We start from the raw sequence: 27232 nt of genomic DNA, 5'->3' as shown, positions 1-27232 counted from the left end.
TCTGGGGCTGGCGATGGGGGAAGCGCTGCTTTCCCCACCGCCAGCCTCAAAGAGCAGACTCTCCTGGCTTCAGCGGAAGCAACGCAAAGCCTCCGGAGCGCAGGCTTCGGAGGCTTTGCCTTGCTATCGCTGAAGCCAGGGAGCCTGCATTCGCTCCATAGGACGCACACACATTTCCCCTTCATTTTTGGAGGGGGAAAAGTGCGTCCTATAGAGCGAAAAATACGGTACTATTCCCAACAGCTTAATTAACATAACTTAATAGCACCTGCTATACTGCTTCACAGCTGTAAAACTAGGTCACGTTATTTGCTCTGACCCTTAAAGAAATACACATCTTGTGGAACAATAATGAACCTTCAAATTTAAAGAGACCACTCAACAGTGGGGACTGGGCAGTAGCAAAAACGTACCAGTGCAGAATTGGCTCCACCGGTGTGCTGACATCACCCCAATCTTGCCTGTCCCTGCACCGAACCGTTAACCAGTAGTGATGTTGCTGTCAAAGGACCAACACTCCTCCTTCATGTCAGCCACTCCTACTCAGAACATTGGTCCACCTGGTTTAGTATTTACCTGCCCTCGCTGGCAATGGCTCTCCAGGGTTCCAGGCAGAAATCTCTCCCAGCCATATCTGGAAAGCTATTGCCAGCTTGGTTTGCGTGCAGAGGGTTTGTGTAACACCACTGTGCTCCAGTCCATCCTTTTAGCAGCCCTAGATCTAGTCGATGTGACCTCGGGAGTGGAAGTGGCCAGGATGGGATTCAGAGACATGGGGTGGGAGTTGGGCCGTGACAAGAGACTGTGTGGAAACAAAAGGACCTGATTGGGCCTGGGACGTTCCTCCACTGGTACAAAACCCCACAGAGAAGTCTAATCATGGTCTGACATGAAAATAATTAGAGCAGAACTACATGACACAGAGCTGCTGCTACAAATGGCATTCCTCAGCCAAGTTCCCCCCCCCCAAAAGGCATAGATTCTGCTTAAACTGTGTTCCGATACCTGGTCCTGTGTTTAGCTGTTCATATTGCACACCTTTGTTGCCACTGTTTGGGGCAGGAAAGTGACCTGCTTGGTGATGTAGAGGTACGTTATTTTTGCGGGGGGGGGGGGGGGCTGACACTGGGTTGTCATTTGTGGCGGTAGTTTCATGTATACAAATCAAGATCAGCAGGTGAAATAATATCTTGTTCCAGATTTTGCATTTACAAAGCTCCACAAGTGTTCTGACATTCTAAGTCCCAACTTGACATTTGTGTCAATATCTCGGGCTAATGCCATGCTGCTTACCCATACAGTTGCAGTTCTGTCGGTGTTGATATCTCACTCTGTTGTTCCATTTGTGTCTGTCCAAGGATCAACATGAAACAGGTCACCTCCCTTGCTTTGTGCGCTGTCGACATAATGAAATAAATATCTGATTTTCTGTTGTGCCAGGCGTTATTGCCATGTTTCGTCAGATTCAGGGCATCATAGCATCTGGCACTGCATTTTTTAAAAACTGGTGCTTCCTTGGTGGCACCTTAATAGCCTGGAATTGAAAAATTGGATGCAACCTGTCTTGTAGGGCGCACTCGTGTTCACAGATTTTATGCCATTTAGATTTCATCTCCCCGTGTCCAACCTTCTCACTTTTCTGTAACATCTTCTTTGTAAAAACTTTTCTGGTTTCCCTATAATGCCTTCACTCAGGTTGGCCCTGTCTGTATTGAAGCTGGTACTTTTTGTTGGGATACTGCCAGGGAGATAGAGTCCATCTGAGGTCCCAAGCTTGGTGCTGGACGATCCATCGACCTCTGGTAGTCACGCAGTATCAGCTATTTATAGCGACACGAAGCCTCAAGAAAAGATAGCCACATTCTTGGACTTGTGCACACTCTATCAGCAGAATTCACACAACAGAAGTTGCACAGCATGAGAGCAGAACATGCATATTTACAGTTTATTAGGCGTTGGTCAGAACAAAGAAATCATGACCGTCTCCTCCGACTGCTCAGGCAAAACAGCCAAAAACGAAACGAACTTACAACATAAACATCCTGTGAGACAGGAACTTACGCAGGCTGTTATACAAACATCCTGCTCCCTTTTAAGGTGGAACGGAAATATCCTAACATCCTCCCCCTTTCCGTGTAACCTGTAGTACCTGTGGTTCAACCCAATTGCAACCTTTGTGCGTAAACCTTCAGTTGTTCTCTGTTAACAACCTTAGACAACAGATCAGCAGGAATTTCATTTCCTGGCATGTAGGACACCTGAATGAGTCCTTTCTGAATACACTCTCTTGCACGATGTAGTTTAATCTGCAAGTACTTGGTCCTTTGCTTGCAACTCTCCGAGTTCAGCAAAGCCAAACAAGATCTATTGTCTTGATACACTTGTATAGGACATTTCACAGAAACCCCAATGTCCTTAAACAGTTGCATCAACCATTCACAATCCATGAGTGAAAATGACAGAGCATTGAGTTCTGCTTCACAGGAACTTAGGCTAACTGTTGTCTGCTTTTTGCACAACCAGTCAAACAGGCAGTGGTTGTACATGTAGCATACTCCAGAAGTGCTCGTACCATCCGTGGTGTCACTTCCAAAACTTGCATCTGCAAAGATTTCAAGACCTCCAGTCTTCTGACTGGTGAACCTCAGCCTGTAGTGCATAGTCCCTTTCAAATACCGGGCTATGCGCTTCAGAGCTTTCCAATCCTGAACAGTAGGATTGTTAGCATGTCTGCTAAGCAGGTTAGTGCTTACAGCAATGTCAGGTCTCGAACATCTAGCAATGAAATTCAACTTGCCTAGAATGCATCTGTACAGCGTTGTGTCAGAAAACGCTTCAGCAGTACTGTCTACCTGGTAACCTGTCACCATCGGTGTGTCTGCTGGGTTTGCATCAACCAAATTCAACCTGGTTAATACATCAGCAATTTTCTGTGTTTGGTGTACCAGAAAATTACCTGCTTGGTCCCTCTCCACCTGCAGAGAAAGATAGTTGGATACCTCACCAAGATCCTTCATGTCAAAGTGCTCCTTCAGCTGAGCTAGGGTGCTTTGGTAAAAAGCCTGATTCTTCCAAAACATCAGAAGATCATCAACAAAACATAAACAATACAGTTTGTTTTGCCCCTCCTTCTTGACAAACACACATGGATCAGCTTTGCCCTGGTGAAAACCTAGAGAAAGCAACGTTTCAGTGAGTTTTGTGTTCCAACACCTGGCACTCTGCTTGAGACCATATAAGGATTTCCGCAGTTTACAGACCATTCCCTTCTGTATCTGCATCCCGTCAGGTGGAAACATGTACAGCTGCTCGTTCAAAATCCCGTACAAAAAAGCTGTATTTATGTCATGATGGGAAACATGCAGTTTCTCCTCCGCAGCGATCTTGAGCATCAGCCGAATGCTCTCATATTTGACCGTGGGTGAGTAGGTCTCGTGGTAATCCTGCCCTGGTACCTGTGAAAAACCTCTGGCAACCAATCTGGCTTTGTGTCTGACAACCTTGCCATTCTGGTCTGTCTTGGCCTTGAAGACCCATTTGCTGCCAACCAGTCTCATTCCTGGGACTACCGGTACCAGTTCCCAAGTTTGGTTCCTGTTCAAGGAATCAACTTCAGCCTTCATGGCATTAAGCCAAGGCTCAGCATCTTTAGAAGTTAACTCCTGGACCTCTTTGAAGCTTGAAGGTTCCCACACCTTCTCTGAGCTACTAAGAACAGCAGTTGCCATCTTAGCAAACTCATCAGCAAATCTCTTTGGAGGTTTGCCTTTGGTCGCCCTTTCAGACCTGCGAACCAGACGCAAGTCTTCTGGACTCATCTCCTCCTTCTTAGGAGAATAGTGACCAATGGTGAACAGTGGTTCTTCCAGTTCATTGTCAGACTCATCAGACGGTCTGACTGAGGCCTTTGCGCTCTTGTAGTCTGCTGTGTCATCACTGTCACTGACTGCAGCAGCAGCGCCGCCCACTGAACTGGAATCCGAACTCTGATCATCATCATCATCATCATCATCATCCTCAGTTTCCTCAGCTTTCTCAGCATGATCTGCTTTCTTCACATCACCTTCATCCTCCTCTGGGTAACTCTGGAAAATTCCCACATTTTCCCCCCACTTAGGATTGTACTCAACACTCCTTGTGAACTTTATGGATTTAGAGTTAGTCATCCATACTCTGTATGCACCTTTATCGTACCCCATGAACAAACCATGTGCCCCACGCTTCCCAAGCTTGTTGCTTTGTGGGGTGTGCACCCACATGTCAGAACCAAAGATTTTCAAGTGTTTGGTGTTAGGTTTCCTCCCATACATCTTCTCATAGGGAGTGCAGCCAATAGGTGATGACAGTCTCCTGTTAAAAGAATAAACAAAATTCGCCAGAGCCTCCCCCCAAAACTTCTCAGGGAGATTGGCATCATGCAACAAGGTTTTTATCCCTTGCAGCAACGTTTGATTTGCTCTCTCCGCAAGCCCATTCATCCATGGCGATCTAGGCGTTGACAAATCATGCTGGATTCCCTTCTCAGTCAGGAAAGCTTCAAACTGCTGAGAAGTGAATTCCCCGCCTCGATCAGTAAACAGACAGCCAATACGTTTACCGTGAGCATTCTCCAACCAAGCACAGAATGCCTTGAACTTAGGAAATGCTTGCGATTTCTGCTCGAGCATAAACACATGAATGTACCTGGAAAAAGAATCAATTAGAACCATGAAGTACCTTGCTCCTCCCAAAGAGGGCGCTAGAGGACCTACCAGGTCTGCGTGAACTAGCTGGTAGGGTTTGGAAGCCTGCCTGCTAGACTCCTTGCCTTTTGGAGCAACCTTCACCTTGTTCTCTGCACAAGATACACATTTCATGTGAAATTTGCAAGGTTTGATGTCCAAACCTTCAACCAACTCAGGCATCTTGGCTAGCGCTTGCCAAGAGAGGTGACAAAATCTGCGATGTGCATCGTGAATGCATCCTGCATGAAGAACCTTGTTAGTTTGTGCAACACAACAAGTATCAGCATTAGACACAGCAACATCATCATAAGTTAGACTGAACAAACCATCCACCAACTTTGCATGCCACATGTCCTCTTTGCCTTTTCTGATGACACAGACAGTCCTCTTGAAGGAAATCTCAAAACCACGCCTAGTCAGCTGTGGTACACTAATCAAATTGTCCGCAGCTCCTGGAACAAAAAGTACATTGCTAATGGTCGTATTCAGACTTTCAAGTTTCACAGTCCCAACTCCTGTAGCTTGCAAAGTCCTTCCATCAGCCAGCTGGACCTCTCCATCTTGAGGTGTGAAGGAGATAAACAGATGACGGTCTTTGCTGAGATGGCGCGTGCAACCTGAGTCAATTACAAACCTGGCCTTGGCCTTGTTTCCCACTGGCGTGGGCTTTTGCAGCTTGCCTTTAGCCTTTGGTGAAGCTGTGCCAGCAAACATAGCCTTGTTTTCCACTGGCGAGGGCTTTTGCAACTTGCCCCCCCGCTCCTGGCCATCAGACGTGCCTTTAGCCTTTGGTGGAGCTGTGCCAGCAAACATAGCCTTGTTTTCCACTGGCGTGGGCTGTTGCAACTTGCCCCCCTGCTCCTGGCCACCTGCAAGCATCTTGCTCTGTTTACATCTGGTCTTCCGGCCTCTGCAAAGGCTCTGACCTTGGTTCTCATGAGAAACAGAGCTCTCAGCTGCCGACTCCTTGGCTCCCCCTGGAGGCTGGAATGCTGCCTGGGATGACATCACAGTCAGCTCCCCCTGCAGCTTGCAACCGGTGCCCTCGGCATCTCTGCATTCACTCGCATTCTGGGAAACAGCCAGGACCTCCGATGCATTCAAACTCTGGGCTGGGATGATTGGCTGGTGGGCCTTTTTCAAAGCATCCCACATGTCACGTGCCGTGAGATTTCCAGCAAGCGTCTTTATTTCCTCCAGAGAGACGGATAAAACTATGATATCCACGGCCTTCAAATTCTGGCCCTGCCATTTCTCTGTCCGAGGAACTGGAGTGGCTTTAGAGACAGTATGCCAGACTCCAAACTGACGCAGCAAACTCTCACACCATTTTGCCCAGGTCTCATAATTGTCCCGATTTAATTTTGGGTACTCAGCAGCTTCAGAGGCTTGGAAAAACTCCATTCCACCTCTTAACGTCAGCCGTGAGTCTTCTTCACTTCAGAGACTCCTTATCTTGGCAGCTCATTAATCACGAAGCCTGCTTGGCTCGGTTCCCAGGCCAATTAGGCCAGCCGGACATCAAAGAGGCTGCCGCGGCAACAGAAAAGCCTCTGCTTTCGCTTTTCCCACACATACCTCAGCAGTCTGTCGCAGTCTTACTCTCCTGCAAGTGCCGTGAATCTGGGCCCGAAACCTTTTTGTTGGGATACTGCCAGGGAGATAGAGTCCATCTGAGGTCCCAAGCTTGGTGCTGGACGATCCATCGACCTCTGGTAGTCACGCAGTATCAGCTATTTATAGCGACACGAAGCCTCAAGAAAAGATAGCCACATTCTTGGACTTGTGCACACTCTATCAGCAGAATTCACACAACAGAAGTTGCACAGCATGAGAGCAGAACATGCATATTTACAGTTTATTAGGCGTTGGTCAGAACAAAGAAATCATGACCGTCTCCTCCGACTGCTCAGGCAAAACAGCCAAAAACGAAACGAACTTACAACATAAACATCCTGTGAGACAGGAACTTACGCAGGCTGTTATACAAACATCCTGCTCCCTTTTAAGGTGGAACGGAAATATCCTAACACTTTTAACTTGTCTGGAAAATACATTGATAATGTACAACAGGAAAAGTTGGGGTTTGATCTTGTTTAAAAACTAACCAGTGTCTACTTAGTGATCTGATTCCTGTGTCAAATTGAATCATTGTTAAACTCTAGTTAACTTTAATTGAAATGGGTAGTGTTCCAGTGCAGACTGCCAAAGTAGTGGACACTCCACTCCTCCCCAATCCTGTGACTTCTAGAAAACAAGCAGGTTTACTGCTTGTGGTTTATCTGGAGAGAGACAAGGCACAAACTTAGGTTTTCATGACACAACAAACCCAAACCATGGTTTGTTTTGCAGCAGAACTGCGGGAGGAATGTAGCCCACATAATTTCATCTGCATGCACTAGCGTGCTACTCATTCATATGAAGCCATAGTTATTCTAATGAGGCATGTGAACCAAGCTGGCTTCTCATTACTACTAATATAGTTCAGTCGGGAGAGCTATATAATCTCAGGGTCGTAGGTTAAAGCCCACATTGGGCGAAAGATTCCTGCATTGCAGAGAGTTGGACTAGATGACCCTCATGGTGCCATCCAACTCTGTGATTCTGTTCTATGATTCATTTATTCTATAAGGCAGCCTCTCTGACCTTTTACACATTACTTGTTTTTAAAACCAGACCCAACTGGATTGGCTAAATTAGCCCAGGGCTATACATGTGACTTGCTGATCAGAAGGTTGGCGGTTCGAATCCCCGTGACGGAGTGAGCTCCCATTGTTCGGTCCCTGCTCCTGCCAACCTAGCATTTTGAAAGCACGCCAGTGCAAGTAGATCAATAGGTACCACTCCGGCAGGAAGGTAAATGGCGTTTCCGTGCGCTGCTCTGGTTCGTCAGAAGCGGCTTAGTCATGCTTGCCACATGTCCCGGAAGCTGTACATCGGCTCCCTCGGCCTAAAGAGCAAGATGAGCGCGCAACCCCAGAATCGGTCACGACGACCTAACGGTCAGGGGTCCCTTTACTCTTTACCTTTATACATGTGATAACATACAGTAACAAAAAGGCAGGCTGACGCAAGGTAACAGAAGTCTAATGATTGGATTGAAAGTTCTAAATAATACCTGAATTATTTATCTAGCAAATAGTGGTAAATGGACAAGAAACTTGAGGGCCCATTTGTAGACATCTCCTTTTAGTTCTCATCTCTGTCTCCTTTCCCCTTCCAGATCAACAACAAACCCTATGGAAAAGTTGGTGTACCTCAACAAGTATCCCGAGACGCAGAAGTAGTTCGTGAACTGGTTGTTCAAAGTAAGCTGGGGACTGAATATCTCCAAGGACGCACCATTAAAAAGTTCATATTGTCTCCTAGAACTGCGCTTGTCAACTTCCTTATCCAGGAATAGTTGGTAGCCGTATTTTCTTAAAACTGCCTGTTTATCACTTTCCATTAAAGTGGGGAGAAAGAAACTCGACCATATTCTCCAACCAAGATGCTGCAGAGGGCAAAAAAATTAAAGCACTGAGTGATAAAGAAGCAAAAGCTAACTTGTATATAATCAATGAACACGAGCACTTCTGCAAATATTTCTCTGGAAATCATGTTTTTTCGTTTTTATCACTGTTGCTACATACAGGTGAAAGTGTTGCTGTGAATATTTGGTGCAGGGATAAGCTGTAATGCAGTAAAATGCATCCTCCTCATTCTTTTTTCCCTGTGCAGAAATATTTTGGGAGGGGGTGTTCTTTTACTAATAATAATCATGAAATATATTTTCAGTGTATTGTTACTGAAACTAATATACACTGTTATAATCCATCATCCCTTTCACTGATCCTAGTCATAACCATTCAACTTGGTTAATCAGTCTCAGCATTCATAATAAAATGTGTTTTCTACTTTCTTGTTTATTCGAGTACATCTTGGCTATATTTTCCACTAATTCCCACAGAGTTCACCAACATAAAACAAGCTAATGAAAATTAATTCTAGGCAAAAGACACACACAACTCCTCTGTTTAAATTATTGTCTCCATGTTTCAAAGCAGCATGCTGGTAACAGATCAAGTCCAAGTATTGCAGTCTTGCCAAGGGACATCCATACATGCCAGTTTTGGTTTTTTGTTCAGATCTGATTCTCACACAGATTTAGATGTTCGGCTAGAATGGAAGTTGTTATCTTGTCTGTGCACTTTATAAAGTGGAAATAAAAAACGAGGTGCCTTTCAGATACGGAGAGTCAATTATGTACTTCCATAGCATGTATAGCTGTTCTCTTGAACCAGTTCAGCCACTTGGTTAGTACAGTAAGTCAGTTGTTCTAGACACTGGAAATTTCTGTAACAAAAAGGAACAGGTTTCCTGGCTTCACTTCTTTGCCATCTCAGTTCACAGAGCTTAGTGTGCAATCTTATTGGCAAACCACGAGTCAGCTCTCTGTCTTGACAATTTGGAAATCAGCCCAATAATGTATGGCCAATATTTCTAAGCCTTTAATCCATGGAACTCTAAAGGGCAAACACTACAAGTAGATATTGTTTCTTGTGGGGGTGGGTGGCAAGTAGAGCTATCAAAACCAGATTCTCACAGTGGCTGAATTTAAACAGCTATCTACCTTGAACAGCATTTCAGAAGCTCCAGGAAACACAGACTAGTGTGTAGCTCAACATTGCCTGGCCGCTGTCGTGCCACAAACTTCAATATATTTACCGACCTGAGCATGTGTAAATAACCTTTTTGCATTTTGTATTATTGTTAGGAGTTAGCTCGGCCTTCAAAATCTCTGGTCCAATTCCACCTTGAGCATGGCTCTCAAAGAATTATCTTTGGTTTATTGACATTTTCATTTTAATGAAGATTGGCTTACCGTATTTTTCGCTCCATAAGACACACTTTTTTCCTCCTAAAAAGTAAGGGGAAATGTGTGTGCGTCTTATGGAGCAAATGCAGGCTGCGCAGCTATCACTGAAGCCCGCAGAGCGAGAGCTGCACAGCGCCTCTTGTTGTGCTGGCTTCCCAGAGAAGCGGGAGGAGGGACGGAAGGGAGCCCTTACAGAGCTTCAGCAGAGCAGCGCAGCGCCTCTTCAGTGAAGCGGGAGGAGGAAAGGAAGGGGCTCTGTAAAGGCTCCCTTCGTTTCCTCCTCCCACTTCGCTGAAGAGTGTCGCTTCATCTCACCTGCCTCCTTCGATTCCCCCCAGCAGGGACGACGCTGCTGTCAGCATCGCCCTTGAGCCAGTGTCACCAACTGGACTCATCCACTTCAGCCCCGACTGGGCTAAGCGAGCTGGGTAGCACTTCCAGAGACCACCTTCTGCACAGGAACAGGTCAAAGTGCTGTGGACTCACAGCTTAGAGTTGTGAGCACCGGATTCACTTCCACAAGAAGACAGTCGTCGCACAGCAGAGTATAGCAGAGTCTAGCAGAGTATAAACGACTCGGAGAGCAGCTCTGTAGAATATCTTCTTTATTCTATCTACAACTATAATACAACTATATACAGAGCTAAATGAAAAAGCTGAACTGCACTGAGTGTCTGCAGCTGCTCTTAGCAGCAACCTTATCTATACACACGATCTCTAACACTCAGTCTCTCTCTCTCCGACACACTGACTGACCGACTGACGTGGTGCTGGAGCACAATAAGTAGAGAGCAGAACACTGCTCCTCCTCTCTGGAGAATCAGCAGACTCATCAGGAGATTCTTGGATATGGGAGGGGTGAAATCTCCTCAGATCCAGCTTCCCCAAAGGGGCGGATGGACCAGTGGCTCCTTAGCCTGATCCTCCTTCCTCCTCCCTCTTCCTCTTCTTTTCCCCAGCTGCCTCAGGCTTCCCTAGAGTCTTCCTGAGAGCCCGGCTGCCCCCTAAGCCAGTGCCTGGCTCTATTGCTCGTAAGCCCCTTGACGTGCTGGAAGCAAGGCTCAGGAGCGCTCAAATGCATAGCGCAAGGAGGGGAGGGGCCTCAGATTCAGAATATTTTTTTTCTTAGGTGTGTCTTATGGTCGGGTGCGTCTTATAGAGCGAAAAATATGATGATCCTGTCGACTTGGGCATTCAAAAATCTGATCCAAAAGTCTCTGGTGTCAAAGCTGAGCCAATGTTGAAAAGGTGACCATAAGAACAGGTTGTGCCTGTTACGGAGAGTATATCTTGTTTCATCTAGTGTGGCCATATATTCTACGTCAGAGGACAGTCTTCTATTTGAAGGACTGTTCAGCCTTTCTGCCTGGCTTAAAGATAAGGAACCATAAGAACGAAGGGCAAGAGAGACCAGTTTCCAGCTGGACAACAGAATGAGCCAGCTGCTGTCTTCCTCACTTTTGGTGAGCTGTTTACAGTTTCATAATTCTAAATCTATATCCATACCAGTTGACATATGCAGATGTTATGCAAATCTCCCCTTTTAGCCTTCTTTTTTGACGATGCATAATTTGCCACCCTAATTTTAGCTGGAATTTAAATAATGTGTTTTTTCACTGTATGCATTTGCATACAGAAACTCCATTAGCTATCAAGCGTAATTGTTATAAAATAATAAACCAGTCTTAACCTTTTGATTCATATACACTCTAGAAGGGTGGTGATTTAATAAAATATCTTCACTGTTCGGGTGGGGAAGGAAAAGGGATCTTAAGCTGTCAGCCATCCAAGTGTTGAATGCAATCAGAATTATATAGAGAGAAATGAAATGAGAAATTATAGAGAGAGAAAGGCTCTGCCCTTTACACTATTTAGAATTAGAGGATCATTTTTTAAGTGTTTTATATCCCCCATTGCAAAGGCTCATTGCAGGTTACAATATAAAAACAATAGAAATAAATATTAAAACATGCAGTATGAATAAAGTGCCAAACTTCCTGAAAGTTAATTATAAACCCCATTCTTCTATGCCTTGTTTCCCTTGATACATGTTGGGGGTTATATTATTGGAGATGGGGAAAGGACTGGCTCTTTGTGCTATGGGAAGAATGGAGAAAGAATCGTCAACGACATTGGTTGATATTGACTGCTATATATGTGATGACTTTTTCGCCCTGCAGATTTGTTACTGGTCCTTAGAATGAGAATTGAATTTAGATCTGGCCTAAAAAGATAATTCCTATGCTTCAGAAGCCATAAATTCTTAATGGTGCTAGCTAAAATAACAATGTCCCATTGTTACAATAACTCCCTCCACCCTGAGCTTATCCATGTGCACGGTTGTTTGGGCCTCTATTCGCACAACCAGTTTTCCCCCATCAGAAAATACTTCCCCTTGTGCGTAACCTAATATCTTGTTCACCATTCCAGGGGAGGGGAGGGGAACACTAGACAAGCATGCTTTGCTTTCTCTGTCTCCGACTGGGAGTGAAAACAACAACACACAAGCTATTTGAAAAGTTAATTTCTTTTTAGTAACCGTAGCAAATAACCTTGTAAAAACGAATTCCCTTGGGAAGCTGCCCTCTCTGCCATTTCTCCACAAAAGGAGAAATGTTGGAGATGGTTGTTGGGGCCAAATAAGAGTTTGCTTTCCACTGTAGGACGTTTCTCTAAATCCAGTCCTTTTTTTCTTTTTGCAAAACCTTTTTCAGTAATCGAAATAAACTTGAAAAGGGTGTCACTTTGGCAGTGCTTTGCTGAAAGTTCCAGAATTTCTCGCATGCTGTATTGTTCTGGGGCTTGGACTTGCCTCGTAAGCAGCACGCTTGATTAGAGAGGGATGAAAGTTCACAAAATTGCCTTGGTGCATTTCTGTTGTTCGCAGCACGGACAAGGAAGAGGGGTTGGGGGAGGGGCTCAACATCCTGGACTTCATGCTCCAAATGCATGGAAGATAAACCAAGCTCTCCGGAAAGAGGAATTATCATTGGCCAGTGCAACATTACCCCAACATTCCTAAATGGACCCTATGGACATCCCTAGGGTCCATATACTGTATTTTTCGCTCTATAGGACGCACTTTTTCCCCTCCAAAAATTAAGGGGAAATGTGTGTGCGTCCTATGGAGCGAATGCAGGCTCCTTGGCTTCAGCTATAGCAACGCTTAGCCTCCGAAGCGCAGAGGGAGCGCTCCCTCCGCGCTCCAGAGGCTAAGTGTTGCTTTTGCTGAAGGCTGGAGAGCGAGAGGGGTCGGTGAACACCCCTCAAGATTTTAGATTTTAAATCAAAATCAAGATTTTTTTCCTTGATTTCCCCCTCTAAAAACTAGGTGCGCCTTATGGTCCTGTGCGCTTTATGGAGCGAAAAATACGGTAGATAGAAGCCTCCTAGTATACCTGGCTACTCAAGAGTTTCCCACAAGCATCTGATTGGCCACTGTGAGAACAGGATGCTAGACTAGATGGACCACTGGCCTGATCCAGTAGGCCAGTGGTTCTCAACCTGTGGGTCCCCAGATGTTGGACTACAACTCCCATCATCCCTGAGCTCTGGCCTTGCAAGCTAGGGGTGATGGGAGTTGTAGTTCAACAACATCTGGGGACCCACAGGTTGAGAAAGGCTGCAGTAAGCTGTTCTTGTAGGATGCAGGCAGAAGCAAGGGTGCCCAAAGAGGAGCAAAAGCTGGCTTGGCAATGACTGGGTGTACTCCTCGCTTCTCGAGCAGCTACCACCAGTATCCTAAAGAGAGGGCCATGTGTGAGAAGACAATAATGCAATACGTACAAGGTAAGCTGGTCAAATGTAATGGTTAGTAGAATGATGGGAGAGAGAGGCCTACACATCCGCCTGCACATCAACAGCCAACATGCTGGATGTGAACCCGTCTGATATGATTTTGGTAAATAATGCTCTGAACAATCAGGAAAAGTGCTGCAGAATACTACGGCTGCAATTTTAAGTGCACTTTCTGGGACGTAAGTGAGTACAGTCATGGTTTTCAAACAGCTTAGTTCTCGAATGTTTTGACTCCCGAACGCAGCAAACCCAGAAGTGACTATTCCGGTTTGCAAACTATTTTTGGAAGCCAAACATCCAACGGGGCTTCTGATTGGCTGCAGGAGCTTTCTGCAGCCAATCAGAAGCCGCGCTTTGGTTTCCAAACATTTTAGAAGCCAAACGGATTTCTGGAATGGATTCTGTTCGACTTCCAAGGTACGACTGTACTGCATTCAGTTTTAAATTAAGGAGATCACAGATGCCCAGAGCTGTAGAGTTGGAAGGAACTGCAAAGATAATCCAGTCCAAACTCCTGCATTGCAAGAATCTTTCACCCAGCATGGGACTCAAACCCACAACCCTGTGAATCATGCTCCATCCCTTGAAGGGCTGTTGTTAAACCTGATTTGCCCATTTATTCACTCTTCCAAGATGGGGTGGGAAAATCTGTCAGATCTCAAAATATAATGTATTTTTAAAAACTGATTTTATTTTTTAAAAATCCATAAACTTCAAGGTCTACTTCCTACTATAGTAGCTTATGAAATGAAAATAATTTTATTCAACTTTTTTTTAAAAGCCCCCAAAACTAGTATTAGCGATAATGTACCAGATGAGTGACAAAGACATGTTAGCTTGTGGTTAAGGAAAGAGAAGTGGCCGTCAATAGAAATTATATTTTACAAGCAGGTCCTGCAACAAATTTCTGCAATATGGAGTGTTCAGGATTTCAGCCACTCCTGAAATCAGTCTGTCCCTTGTCCTCCTTTCAGTATTCTATGGCCATTTGAGCATGTTCAGTTATCATTTGAGCTGTTAAAGTTCCCACTGATTTTTTAAAAAACAGTTTTAGGGATTCTCCCAAGCCTACTGCTCTTGATCCATGGGTGATGCCATTCTGACCACGTAAGCAACAAGACCCAAATCTTGAATATCAGAAGTAGAGGGAACAACGCAGCCAAAAATGTTACAGTGACCCGAAAGGGCATCACTGGTCTCAGCAAAGGGTTCAAAACTTTCTGCAAAAATAATTAGCAGAATCTACCAGGAAATTTTGTCCATGCTCCATTTAAATAACTACTTTTCTGAGGGATTGTGCTTTTTGTGTGTGGAGACCTATGGGAGTTGTGTGAAAATATCAAGGAAAATGTTAGCTCTAAAAATATCCTTTGCGTGGGAGACATGGTATCAACAACTGATTGGCACAAATCTTCCCAGGCCCCCAATGTATTAACAACGTCCCTCAAGTCCATGCCGACTGTGTTAAGTTGAATTAACAACAGGATGACAATGTTGCTTGACAGTCCTTTCAGCCAAGGACTGTTGCAACAAAGAAATCACGGCAGTATGTTATTTACAAAATGTAGATAGCGAGGAATGGAATTGGCATGGTTTTCTAAAACAACATACGGTAATTCTGGGAAATGTTTAGCTGAATTCTCCCCTCCCTCAGATCTATTCTAATAATTGGCATTTCCCTGAATGCCACGGATGTCAAGTTCAGCAAGTACAAACTGGGATTTGTGGAGGAAAAGGATCTGTCCTAATGAAGTGATAGGGCTGTTAAGTGAGAGCCCAATTGATCCAGCTGCTATTGTTGGCAGAAGGTTGGAACGAGCCCATGGAGAAGCAGAAAGATGATACAGGGCAAGTCTCAAAAGCTGGAGCAGCTTGTTGCTTAGCGTTCTATACATGGTTTCCCTGCTAGGAATGCTACCATCCACAGTTTATACAACTGGGTAAACAGTGAGAGTGATGATGGTTTGCATGCCTAAGGTCCCAGTTTTTCAGCTAAATAAGACTGCACAACCGCTGCTGGTCCTTGTTACCCATGTGGACCACTCAAAGATCATTTGGGCTGAAGTCCTCCACACCTCTTCGGTCGATAGGAATTAGAATCATGGAATTGTGGAGTTGAAAGGGTCATCTTTTGCCCAACATGGGGCTCAAACCCATAACTGATATCAAGTCTCATGGTGAGCTAGTGGTCAGACTGGTTGAATTCAAACCATCGGAATTTGCTCCTTTAGTGGCGATGAACAGCCTCAGAAATTGCAGCTCTGATAGGAAACAACAAGCAAGGGAGAAATAGGTACCTGAGTTATTGAAAGCCCAACATGTTTCAGAAATGGGAAGTTCCTTCTCCAGGGGCAATCTAAAACCAATGCTACCACCACTTGTGAAAAACCTACAAATACTCATTATAAAGAAGGTTCTAAAAATGAAATAAAGACCATTTATATATACAAAACCAAACAATTTATCATTGTGCCTCCTTTTTAAACAGTGTTTCTTATAGCATCCATGTTAAATCTCTAAATACAAATGCTACACAAGGGAAATGGGAGAAACTTTACTGATGTCACTATTAGCATAAGAAGCAGCATACTGAAACAGACAAAAACTAAAAAGACTCAAAGCTCTTTAAGTAGTAGCTGACTAAACTTACCTTCTTGCTGAAGAGCTTTCAGGCTGATTGTCCAAAGCAGACTCTAAAGGGAAGACTTGTAACTCACCGGTAGAGCACATTGCAGGTTCAATCTCTCACCTCCAATAAAAGGCTGAGGTGGTGGAGATGTTTGACCTCTACCAAAGTCCCTGAAGAGCTGCAGGCATTCAGAAAAGACATTATTTGGCTAGATTAACTTCTAGCCTGACTATACAAGGAAATTTCCTATGCTTTAATAGACTGTAATCCTATGGTCATGAAGCTCACATCAAAAAAACGAAGATCATGGCCACTGGTCCCATCACCTTCTGGCAAATAGAAGGGGAAGAAATGGAGGCAGTGAGAAATTTTACTTTCTAGGGCTCCATGATCACTGCAGATGGTGACAGCAGCCACGAAATTAAAAGACGCCTGCTCCTTGAGAGAAAGGTGATGGCAAACCTAGACAGCATCATAAAAAGCAGAGACATCACCTTGCCAACAAAGGTCCATATAGTTAAAGCTATGGTTTTCCCAGTAGTGATGTATGGAAGTGAGAGCTGGACCATAAAGAAGGCTGATCGCCGAAGAATTGATGCTTTTGAATTATGGTGCTGGAGGAGACTCTTGACTGCAAGAAGATCAAACCTATCCATTCCTAAGGAAATCAGCCCTGAGTGCTTACTGGAAGGACAGATCGTGAAGCTGAGGCTCTAATACTTTGGCCACCTCATGAGAAGAGAAGACTCCCTGGAAAAGAGCCTGATGTTGGGAAAGATGGAGGGCACAAGGAGTAGGGGACGACAGAGGATGAGATGGTTGGACAGTGTTCTCGAAGCTACCAGCATGAGTTTGACCAAACTGCGGGAGGCAGTGGAAGACAGGAGTGCCTGGCGTGCCCTGGTCCATGGGGTCACAAAGAGTCGGACACAACTAAACAATCCTGTAGTCAACAATGACTTTGGTTTTATTTGTATACCGCACCAAGCTACTTTAGGGGTGACAAATCAGAAACATTTCTACTGTTAAGGGACCTCGACTGGGCTCATCAATCAGCATCTGCATTCCTGTCTTAACAACGAATATTTTTATTCACTTACTACATTTATTTATATACCACCTTTTCCTCCAAGGAGCTTGAGGTGGTATACATGGTTCTACCCCTCCCCATTTTCATACTCTTCAACATTTCTCCAATGAAAACAGGGATGTCCTATTTAATAATAATAATAATAATAATAATAATAATAATAATAATAATACCCTGTCCATCTGACTGGGTTGCCCCAGCCTCTCTGGGCAGCTTCCAGCATATATAAAAACATAGTAAAACATGCCTTCAGATGTCCTCTAAAGGTTATGTAGTTATGTAGTTACTTATCTCCTTGGCTCGGGGGTCACATAGCTCCACACCCTCCAACATTTATTCAATGAAAGTAAGGACATCCTACCATACCCACCGACATTGTTTTGATGAAAATAGGAACATCCTAAGGAAAAGCAGGACATTCTGGGATCAAATCAGAATCCAGGACAGCTTCTATAAATCTGTATCAGTCCCTGGAAAATAGGGACACTTGGAGGGTCTGCATTTTATCCTCACAATAACCTTTTGAGGTTAGGTTAGGATGAGTGATGGTGATTGGCTCAAGATGAGCTTCATGTCTGAGTTGGGGTCTGAATCCTTGCCTCCCAAGGTCATAGTCTAATACTCTAATCATTACACAACACCGGCTCTTTTATTTTGCACTTCGGGTGTGATTAAACCCTGGAGAAAACTAGCAGATTATAATGGAAAATGTCTAAATATAGCCCTTTTATTTGGAATAGGCAAAATCACAGTTGTTGTTTTTTAAGAACCTTGTCACTGAGAACATTTTGCAATGAACATCACCCTTCCAAGAAACAAAAAATGTAATTTTCCTCATCTACAATTAAGAATTGAGGCGTTAAAAAAGCCTTGTTCCAAGGTAGACTTTTTATGTAGCTCATATGAAAATAATTCTCAGTATGATGATTCCAAATTAAACAGCAGTTGTTTGGACAAGTGCTTGGAGTTTAATTTATTCTTATGAATGTTTGAGATTTCCCTGGTTCTACCTCATTTGAACTCCAAATTGCAATCTGCCTGCGCAGATTGACAGAGCTGCAGCTGCAAATGAGTTTACTTTGCAATCAGAGGAGTGTGGCAGAGAATCCTTTTATGCCCAAATAAACAGGTGAAAACTAGTCTAGAAATTGCTCAAGGAGTAATCCGCCCAGTGACTGGAGCCACAGGAACAAGGCCTTAAAGCTGTTTAATGAGTGAGAGAATTGGCACAGTTTCTATAGTAATCTGGTCAGTGTCTAAATTGGCCACTTAATACACCAGAGAAAGAGACAGAGATGCGGAGTAGGGGGGGCGAGAGAGAATGTATAATAAAAAAGAGGATAGACATTTGCATAACATCCACATGTGCTGCTTTATATGTATAGCTTTCAATTTAGAAATAATTGCTATCGTAGATGCTTAAGCAGTGGATACATCTCACCGCAGACCCTTTTCCAAGGACAGTCCCGGATTTACAGAAGCCATCCTGATTTCTAATTTGATCCCAGAATGTCCCACTTTTCCTTAGGGGGTCCCTATTTTCATTGGTGAAATGTTGGAAGGTATGGAAGGGTGTTTTTTTAAGGTGACTCAGAAACTACAATTAATCCAGAATGCAGCAGCTAGACTGGGAGTGGCCAAGACCAGATAACACTGGTCCTGAAAGACCTACATTGACTCCCAGTACATTTCTGAGCACAATTCAAAGTGTTGGTGCTGACCTTTAAAGCCCTAAAAGGCCTTGGCCAGGTATACCTGAAGGTGTGCCTCCACCCACATCGTTCAGCCTGGACACTGAGGTCTAGTGCTGAGGGCCTTTTGGCAGTTTCCTCCCTGTGAGTTGTGAGGTGACAGGGAACCAAGCAGGGGGCCTTCTTGGTGGTGGCGCCTGCCCTGTGGAACGCCCTCCCATCAGATGTCAAGGAAATAAACAACTTTTAGAAGACATCTGAAGCATAGCTGTCAACTTTTCCCTTTTCTTGCGAGGAATCCTATTTGGAATAAGGGAATTTCCTTTAAAAAAGGGAAAAGTTGACTGCTATGATCTGAAGGCTGCCGTGTTTAGGGAAGCTTTTAATGTCTGATGTTTCATCGCTTTATTATTATTATTATCATTAATTCTGTTGGGAGCCGTCCAGACTGGCTGGCGAAACCCAGCCAGATGGGCGGGGTATAAATAATGAAATTGTTGTTGTTGTTTTATTATGTTTTTTATAGGTTGGGAGCACATTATTGTCATGAACTGGCAGGACGATGGGGAGGAAGAAGAGGAGGAAAATGATCCCAGTGAGGGGTTTATCTGGGACTGGGACACACCGGGGCAAGCAGGGGACAGGGAAAGAAGTATTCACTGGGTGATGGAGAATGGCAAGGGAATAGGGGTCAGTTCACAAAAACCAGAGCAGCAGGACCCATCACCAGAGCCAGAGGGACCCCTGTCTCCACAAACACAGTGGCCTCTGAGGCATAGGGAGCAGCGAGAGGGGCAGTCCAGGAGGCTGAGGCAGTTGTTGTAAACAAAAATTGCCCTTTTCCCTTATGGGGTATCAAAGAACCCATATAGAGTCCTTACATAGGTTCCCTATTGGTAGGAGAAAATAACAGAGGCCAACCAGAGAATATTGAGAAGCAAAGCAGCTAGTAAGCTTCATCTTTATTGATCTGTTGCAACAGGGTGCTGAGGAGGAACCCAGAAAAATGGCACGCAAGGCCTTATAAAGACTTTTGAAATTGCCACCCTGTAGATCAAGACCACCCCTCAGATACATCATACCTACATCACAGAAAAGGTGGTCTAAAACAGAAATTTGAATGTTGTTTTTCTCCTGTCATTGTTTATCTCCTGTCTGGCAGGTTACTTGATTGGATTGCCTGGGGAGCCTGGCCAGTCTTTTGTAATGATAAATACTGGGCCATGTCACAGGCTCACACTCTATTCATATCTTAAATGTGCCCTTAAGACAGGATTTGTGAGGAAAGAGACAATGGGGAGGTTTCCCACTTTGACCTTGCAGAGAAAACATTTGCTCAGTTTGGGAATCAAAAATGGTTCCAGGTCGGTCTTCCTGTGCTGATCTATGTATGTGCTTGGTTGGTACACTTATGAACATTAACATATATCTAAGGGACGCGGGTGGCGCTGTGGGTAAAACCTCAGCGCCTAGGACTTGCCGATCACATGGTCGGCGGTTCGAATCCCCGCAGCGGGGTGTGCTCCCGTCGTTTGGTCCCAGCGCCTGCCAACCTAGCAGTTCGAAAGCACTCCCGGGTGCAAGTAGATAAATAGGGACCGCTTACCAGCGGGAAGGTAAACGGCGTTTCCGTGTGCTGCGCTGGCTCGCCAGATGCAGCTTGTCACGCTGGCCACGTGACCCGGAAGTGTCTCCAGACAGCGCTGTCTCCCGGCCTATAGAGTGAGATGAGCGCACAACCCTAGAGTCTGGCAAGACTGGCCCGTAAGGGCAGGGGTACCTTTACCTTTACCTTTAAGACTTCAAAATTCCTATCACACAGCCAAGCCCAGCTTCCTAGCTGACCAGGTGAGGCTCACTAGATCTGGGAGGTGTGTGATTGCTCTGCTGGATTAGGTTTGGGACAGGTGAGGGTCACAGGCCTCATCAAGCCCAGATGCTGCAATCAGCAAGCAAAGTGTAAAAGGGAAGCAGAGCTGAGGTGCTGTGTCTGCTCTAACACTCTTGTTGGTGGACTTCAGCTTGGATCAGTGCTGGATTAAACCCTGTGGAGGCCCCTAAGTGGTCAGAATCTCAGCCCCTCCCCCATTGAACTAAGAAAGCTTGTATGTAATTTGCTTTCCAGGTCAAATCAATGTTATTTTGATCTTTTGTTGCAGGACTCCTAAAAGGCCTCTAGGCTGCTGCCTATTTGGTAATCTGGCACTGGCTTGAACGCTCCAGGATTTCTGCAGGATTGGGCTTCAGTTTGGACTTTGGACATGTGGGTTGACCTTGGACTGGGAACTTGCCACCAGGTAGGCCAGGAGTTCAGTATTATTATTATTGTTATTGTTATTGTTGTTGAATAAGATATCCCTATTTTCAGTGTGTTGCCATAGTAAGGAAGACTTTGCCCACATGACCTAGGTTCCGGCACTCTCTTCTGTCCAGGAGCTAAACTGCTAGTGTTGGCTGGCCATGTTACCTAAATTCACAATCAAATCTATTAATTTAGCTATGGCTTTAGTTGTGTTCAAGGCCGGGGTGGGGGACACAACCATTTAAAGTGGCAGCGTGCATTTTGGAAGTTTTTTTTTAAAAAAATTCCCATTCCAGGCACTTAGCAACGGCAACAGAGTGGCTGGGGAAACCCAGCCAGATGAGCGGGGCATAAGTAATAAATTATTATTACTGGGTCTGTGTCACATAAGGGGTTAAACTTGGGCCCCATCTGCACTATGCTTCTAAAGCAGTTTCATACCGCTTTAAACAGCCATGGCTTCCCCAAAAGGATCCTGGGAAGGGTAGTTGAAGGATGCTAAGAGGTCTTAGAAGACCCCTATTCCCCTCAGAGAGCCATGCAATTTCCAGAGTGGTTTAACAACCAATCCCTCTTACCAGGGAACTCTGGGAATTGTAGCTCTGTGAGAGGAATAGGAGCCTCCTAACAACTCCACAGCACCCGTAACAAACTACAGTTCACAGGATTCTTTGGGAGGGGGAAAGCCATGGTTTTGAAAAGAGAAATTGAGGATCTCTGGGACAGGTTTCTCCATACATTCCTGTAGATTTTCGGCCAGGTCAGATAAGCAGCAATAAATGGCAAAGAGCCCAGTGGCTTTAATTGGGTCTCACATCTCGTTTTGCAAACCATCCCTTTGCTTTTTATTCCATGATTTAAAAAAAGCCACCATCAATATACAGTGGTTCTCGAATGCCTTGGTACTCGAACATTTCGGCTCCTGAACGCCGAAAACCCAGAAATAAGTGTTCCGGTTTTCGAACGTTTTTCAGAAGCCGAACGTCTGATGCGGCTGTCGGCTATTGTTTCCGGGGCGCCAGAATTACAGATTACGTTTGAGAACCAAGGTACCACTGTATGTTTATTTGTAGGCCGCTCATAACATATCGTATGAACAGCTACAAATATAACAATTCCACCCCAACACACTAAGAACAATTACACATGTCAATACATACAAAATATACATCCATGCAACAAAATAGAAAGCAATATAAATAAGCTAACAAAATCCTTTCTCATCTCCTGACTTGTCTCCTTAACAAACAGAAGTTAAGCATTTAATGTTTATCCCATGCTATGGAAAACCCTTTCACTAGAGATTTGACAGGCACCCTCCCTATTGGCTTTCAGGCTTCTCTTGAGTCCTCCATAGCTGTTCACCATCTTCTTGAGAAGCCAGGCATTTTATGAGTTATTTCGTACTCCTTTCCCCCCCCCCCAATGATTTTTCATGTTTTATTGTCTGTGTATAGCTGTGCAACACCCTGAAGTTTTATGAGATGGCAGTATATAAATGCTTTTTATAGATAAATAAATCCTTTACCCACAGCATAAACGATGTGACCCCACACTCCATGCCAGGGTGAAGATTTGGGGTTGTTTGGGTGGAGTTTGTAAGTCGATCCCATGCATTCACGTTGAGTCCTCTGGTATGCCAAGGTACAATTTCACTTTGTCTCAATGGCAACTGGAGCTAAGAAGACAGAGCAATCACTTGGCCTTCAGGAAACCAGATAAATTCTTCAAATTCCTCTCTGGGAAAAGGGTCACATTTGTTCATTCAAGGTTGGAATGAAAATATTGCCCCCTCTACCCACCCACTAAATCCTTCTTTAGTTTATTTTGGGGTTTCCCCCCGTTTTTTTCCTTCTGCAGTGTAGATTTGCACTGTACATGAGCGGATAGATTATTTGCACTAATCAGAAGAGGATTTAAGTTTCAGCAAGTCACTATGGCAATTGGGGGGGGGGAATGTTTGAGTGAGACAAACAGGAGGAGGACCAGAAATAGCAGGGAGGTAATAGGACGTGGGTGGCGCTGAGGTCTAAACCACTGAGCCTAGGGTTTGCAGATCAGAAGGTCGGCGGTTCGAATCCCCGCAACAGGGTGAGCTCCTATTGTTCAGTCCCTGCTCCTGCCAACCTAGCAGTTCGAAAGCACATCAAAGTGCAAGTAGATAAATAGGTACCACTCCGGCGGGAAGGTAAACGGTGTTTCCGTGCGCTGCTCTGGTCCGCCAGAAGCGGCTTAGTCATGCTGGCCACATGACCCGGAACTGTACTCTGGCTCCCTCAGCCAGTAAACCGAGATGAGCACCACAACACCAGAATCATCCGCGAATGGACCTACTGGTCAGGGGTCCCTTTACCTTTAATAGGGCTTCTGATTGTTGTGTCTTGAGGTGGAAGTGGGATTGTATACTTTGTACTTCGTTTAAAAAATATTTTTGCAGCCCTTATTTTGTAGTGGGGATATGAGCAATCTCCCAAGCAGTGGTCCCAATTCTTTGCTTGAATGAAGCCTAAGAGTGGTCTACTTCCCATCTTACTTTAAACCATGGGTAGGCAAACTAAGGCCTGGGGGCTGGATCCGGCCCAACTGCCTTCTGGATCCTGCCCGCGGACGGTTTGGGAATCGGCATGGGGATTCTGATCGTTCAGGCTGTGCCATTCCCCCCCCCCCCACACACACCGCGGCTCTTCCCCCCCGCCACACTCACGGACGACTCTGGGGTTGCGGTACTCATCTCGCTCTCTAGGCCGAGGGAGCCGGCGTTTGTCCACACAGCTTCTGGGTCATGTGGCCAGCATGACTAAGCCGCTTCTGGTGAACCAGAGCAGCGCACGGAAACGCCGTTTACCTTCCCGCTGGAGTGGTACCTATTTATCTACTTGTACTTGACGTGCTTTCGAACTGCTAGGTTGGCAGAAGCAGGAACCGAGCAATGGGAGCTCACCCTGTCACGGGGATTCGAACCGCCGACCTTCTGATCGGCAAGCCCTAGGCTCTGTGGTTTAGACCACAGCGCCACCTGCGTCCCTGACCCCTTTTTTAAACCATAGCTAAAAACAGGTGATGGCTTAATGTGAATGTGCAGCATACTAGTACACACTGCTGAAAAGTTCCCACTCCACTCTTCCTGCTGCATTGCTGCCAGGAACAAGCAAAAGTCTGGCTTGCCTTAATGTTGGAACCTGGTCTCATGGTTCTTTTCTATATGGAGTTTTGCACTGATACCTCCTAATGGCAGGGATCTGTCCTCCTATACAGTCGTACCTTGGATCCTGAACACCTTGCGAGTTGAACATTTTGGCTCCCAAACACCGCAAACCTGGAAGTGAGTGTTCCAGTTTGCAAATGTTCTTTGGAACCCGAACGTCCGATGTGGCTTCCGTGGCTTCCGATTGGCTGCAGGAGCTTCCGTGCCTTGGTTTCCGAACATTTTGGAAGTCGAATGGACTTCCGGAACGGATTCCGTTCGATTTCTGAGGTACCACTGTACTTTGGAAACTATCATGCGCACAATGATAATGCGTTGTTATAGCATTCAACCTGATCAGTCCCCAATATGCACCTTTAATCCAAGCCTGCAACATTTCGTTTGCTTGTAAGACACTTTGGGTTGCCCTGGGCAAGAAAAAGCAAGTAACAGTTTTAATAATTTCAAAACGAGAGACAATACATTTTAATTGTGCAAACCTAAATATCCGGTAAGTGCTTGAATCCCTCTTGATATCCTAAAAGACGGAAGACTGGCAAAACTCTAAAACAGACTTCTAGGTCAAATGTGAAGCGATGGAGTGTTTTCTGTATTGTCTGTGCACGTATTGTTTTACCCATTGCTGATTTAATCCTTTGTGAACAGGAAGGAAACGTATTTTACATTGTTAACGAAGGCCAAGGGGGTCAGCAAGAGACAGAAAATAAGATGGCTGTTTCCTCCACACAAGTGATGCAACTTTGCAAAGGTTACTCATTCAGGCTCTGTTCCGCATGATATGTCAGATGGAGAGAAGGGGGAAGGGGGAGATGTGTAAAGTAGAGAATGATTCAAAGCAAACAGAAATAGAGGAAATGATTCTACAAGAAGCCAAGGGTTTTTTTTTGTGTGGGCATGGGTGGCAGTTATTTTTTGCTTTTTTGTTTCGAGGTGGGGCAAATTGTGTAACGTCACCCTTCCAGCAAGCCAAGGCAGTTTGCAATCCAGTTAATGCTAAGCATGACCTAACTAAAATGAAACATTTAAAGAGGTCCGCTAATTTCAATGAGGCAGGCATACAACCTGGTCCTATGTATCCTTACACAGAAGATGTCCCATCATGTTCAATGGGGGACTCATTCACAAATATATTTTTTAAAGCACAGTTCAACTTTCCTGTTGATCTAAATGGAATTTAAAAGGGCTTACCTAAAGTCCTCCTCTAAGCATTTATATGTTACGTGCAGAGACATGTAGCAAAAGCCCAGCGGAGATGCTTTAGATGGGAGAAACTTGAGTTAGGGGAAGAGTTAAAGATATAGCCCTTGTCACTCCAGATCAGCCTTTCCTGAGGCTGCTTTTGCTTTGGCTGGAATGTGGCACAAATCCTGATTCAAACCTTCAATTTTAACCAGGTGAATATCGGTCCGTACATGCAACACCGGCCAGCATCTAAAGGAAGCGTGAAGCTTCAGGCTTGTGTTCCTTGATCAACAGCTTGTCATGCTTTGACAACCTGCTTCTGAACAGAGTATCACGTTGAGATACAGCAAGGATGAGCATTAACAGTTCAAAGTTGACAAAGTTAAGCATTCCAAAGAGCCCAAGCTCTTTGCAAGGTGCTATGCAGCTTTCGTTTTGCCCGTTGGGTTGTTGTATCCATGGTGCCTTAGCCGTAGAAGAAAGCAGTTCCCCTCAGCCTCAGGAGAGGGTGTTCTGGAGAGACAAATTCTGGGGACCTGGTTTTCCCCAATCCTTTCCAACCACTGCTCTTTGTCCTCTAGGGAGTTCCCGCAGCCTTTCAGGTGAGATGAAGGGTCTATGTGGTTGGAGGAGAAACTGGGTGCAATAAAGGCAAAGCCACCATTGGATATGACCCATCACAGAATAATAATTTATTATTTATACCCTACCCATCTGGCTGGATTTCCCCAGCCACTCTGGGAGGCTCCCAACAAATAATAATAATAATAATAATAGAAGATAAAACATCAAACATTAAAAACTTCCCTAAACAGGGCTTCCTTCAGATGTCTTCTAAAAGTCAGATAGTTGTTTATAGCATTGTAGAGTTGGAAGGGAGCCTAAGGGTCATATAGTCCAGCCCCTGCAATGCAGGAATCTCAGCTAAAGCATCCATGACAGAGGGCCACCCAACCTCTGCTTAAAAACCTTCTGAGTGAGACCATTCCACGGTCAAACAGCTCTTATGGTCAGAAAGTTCTTCTTGATGTTTAGTCGGAATCTCCTTTCTTGCAACTTGAAGCCATTCGTTTGAGTCCTACCCTCCACGGCAGGAGAAAACGAGCTCGTTCCCTCTTTCATGTAACAACCTTGAGATATTTGATGATAGCTATCATATCTCCTCTCAGTCTCCTCTTTTCTAGGCTAAACATACCTAGCTCCTTCAACCGTTCCTCATAAGGCTTAGTCTTTTGCTTTCTGCTTTCAGCAACCACTCCCATATAAATAGTCCGTAGCAAAACAAGCAAAACCAAAATTAAATATCAAAGTAAAAATATTGTAATACACACTTGCGTGGCACATGCTTAGTGTATCTATAGGACAGACCAGACAAGACACTGGATTACAATTGGAGACCCTGTTGATTAAAAGGTAATTTAGAAAAAATAGTCATGAGGGAGAGGATTGGCAGGGAAGGGTTTTTATCCTTTCCCCACATGGCATTTTGCTGTTATAAATTGGGTTGCTTGTCCACACTTCTGCTTGTTCTGTGTTCCACACTTCTGCATAGTTCCAAGCGGCTTTCTGCTTGTTCTGCACTTTCTAGGCATAGGTCCATGCAGTTTTAGGACCTTGCTGATCCGAACGTCAGCTGTTCGAATCCCCACATTGTTCTGTCCCAGTTCTTGCCAACCTAGCAGTTCGAAAGCATACCAGTGCAAGTAGATAAATAGGTACCGCTGCGGTGAGAAGGTAAACGGCATTTCCTTGC

General features: G+C 44.9%; 2 protein-coding genes and 1 long non-coding RNA gene across 4 annotated transcripts in view; 2 read left to right on the top strand and 1 right to left on the bottom strand.

Annotated features, from left to right (window-relative positions):
• The window catches only part of LARS2 (leucyl-tRNA synthetase 2, mitochondrial), a 73103-nt gene extending 64777 nt beyond the window's left edge, over window positions 1-8326 (top strand). Inside the window, exon 21 of one of the 2 annotated variants that reach the window (XM_053409826.1) lies at window positions 7948-8326. In XM_053409826.1, coding sequence (XP_053265801.1) covers window positions 7948-8127 — 180 coding nt within the window. In that variant the 3' untranslated portion in view covers window positions 8128-8326. The remainder of the gene's footprint in view (window positions 1-7947) is intronic. The other variant, XM_053409830.1, reaches the window with a different exon arrangement.
• Window positions 1-27232, bottom strand: part of LOC128424059 (uncharacterized) — a 155340-nt gene that overhangs the window by 74605 nt on the left and 53503 nt on the right. The window lies entirely within an intron of this gene.
• LOC128424062 (uncharacterized) lies at window positions 20592-22145 on the top strand. The gene is made up of 2 exons (XR_008332918.1): window positions 20592-21087; window positions 22067-22145. It is a non-coding gene; the product is annotated as an uncharacterized LOC128424062 (long non-coding RNA).

This window comes from Podarcis raffonei, chromosome 12 (assembly GCF_027172205.1).
Source record: "Podarcis raffonei isolate rPodRaf1 chromosome 12, rPodRaf1.pri, whole genome shotgun sequence".
In the NCBI taxonomy this organism is placed as follows: Eukaryota; Metazoa; Chordata; class Lepidosauria; order Squamata; family Lacertidae; genus Podarcis; species Podarcis raffonei.
Note: the sequence above shows the minus strand (reverse complement) of the source record. Positions and strands in the feature narration are given on the sequence as shown.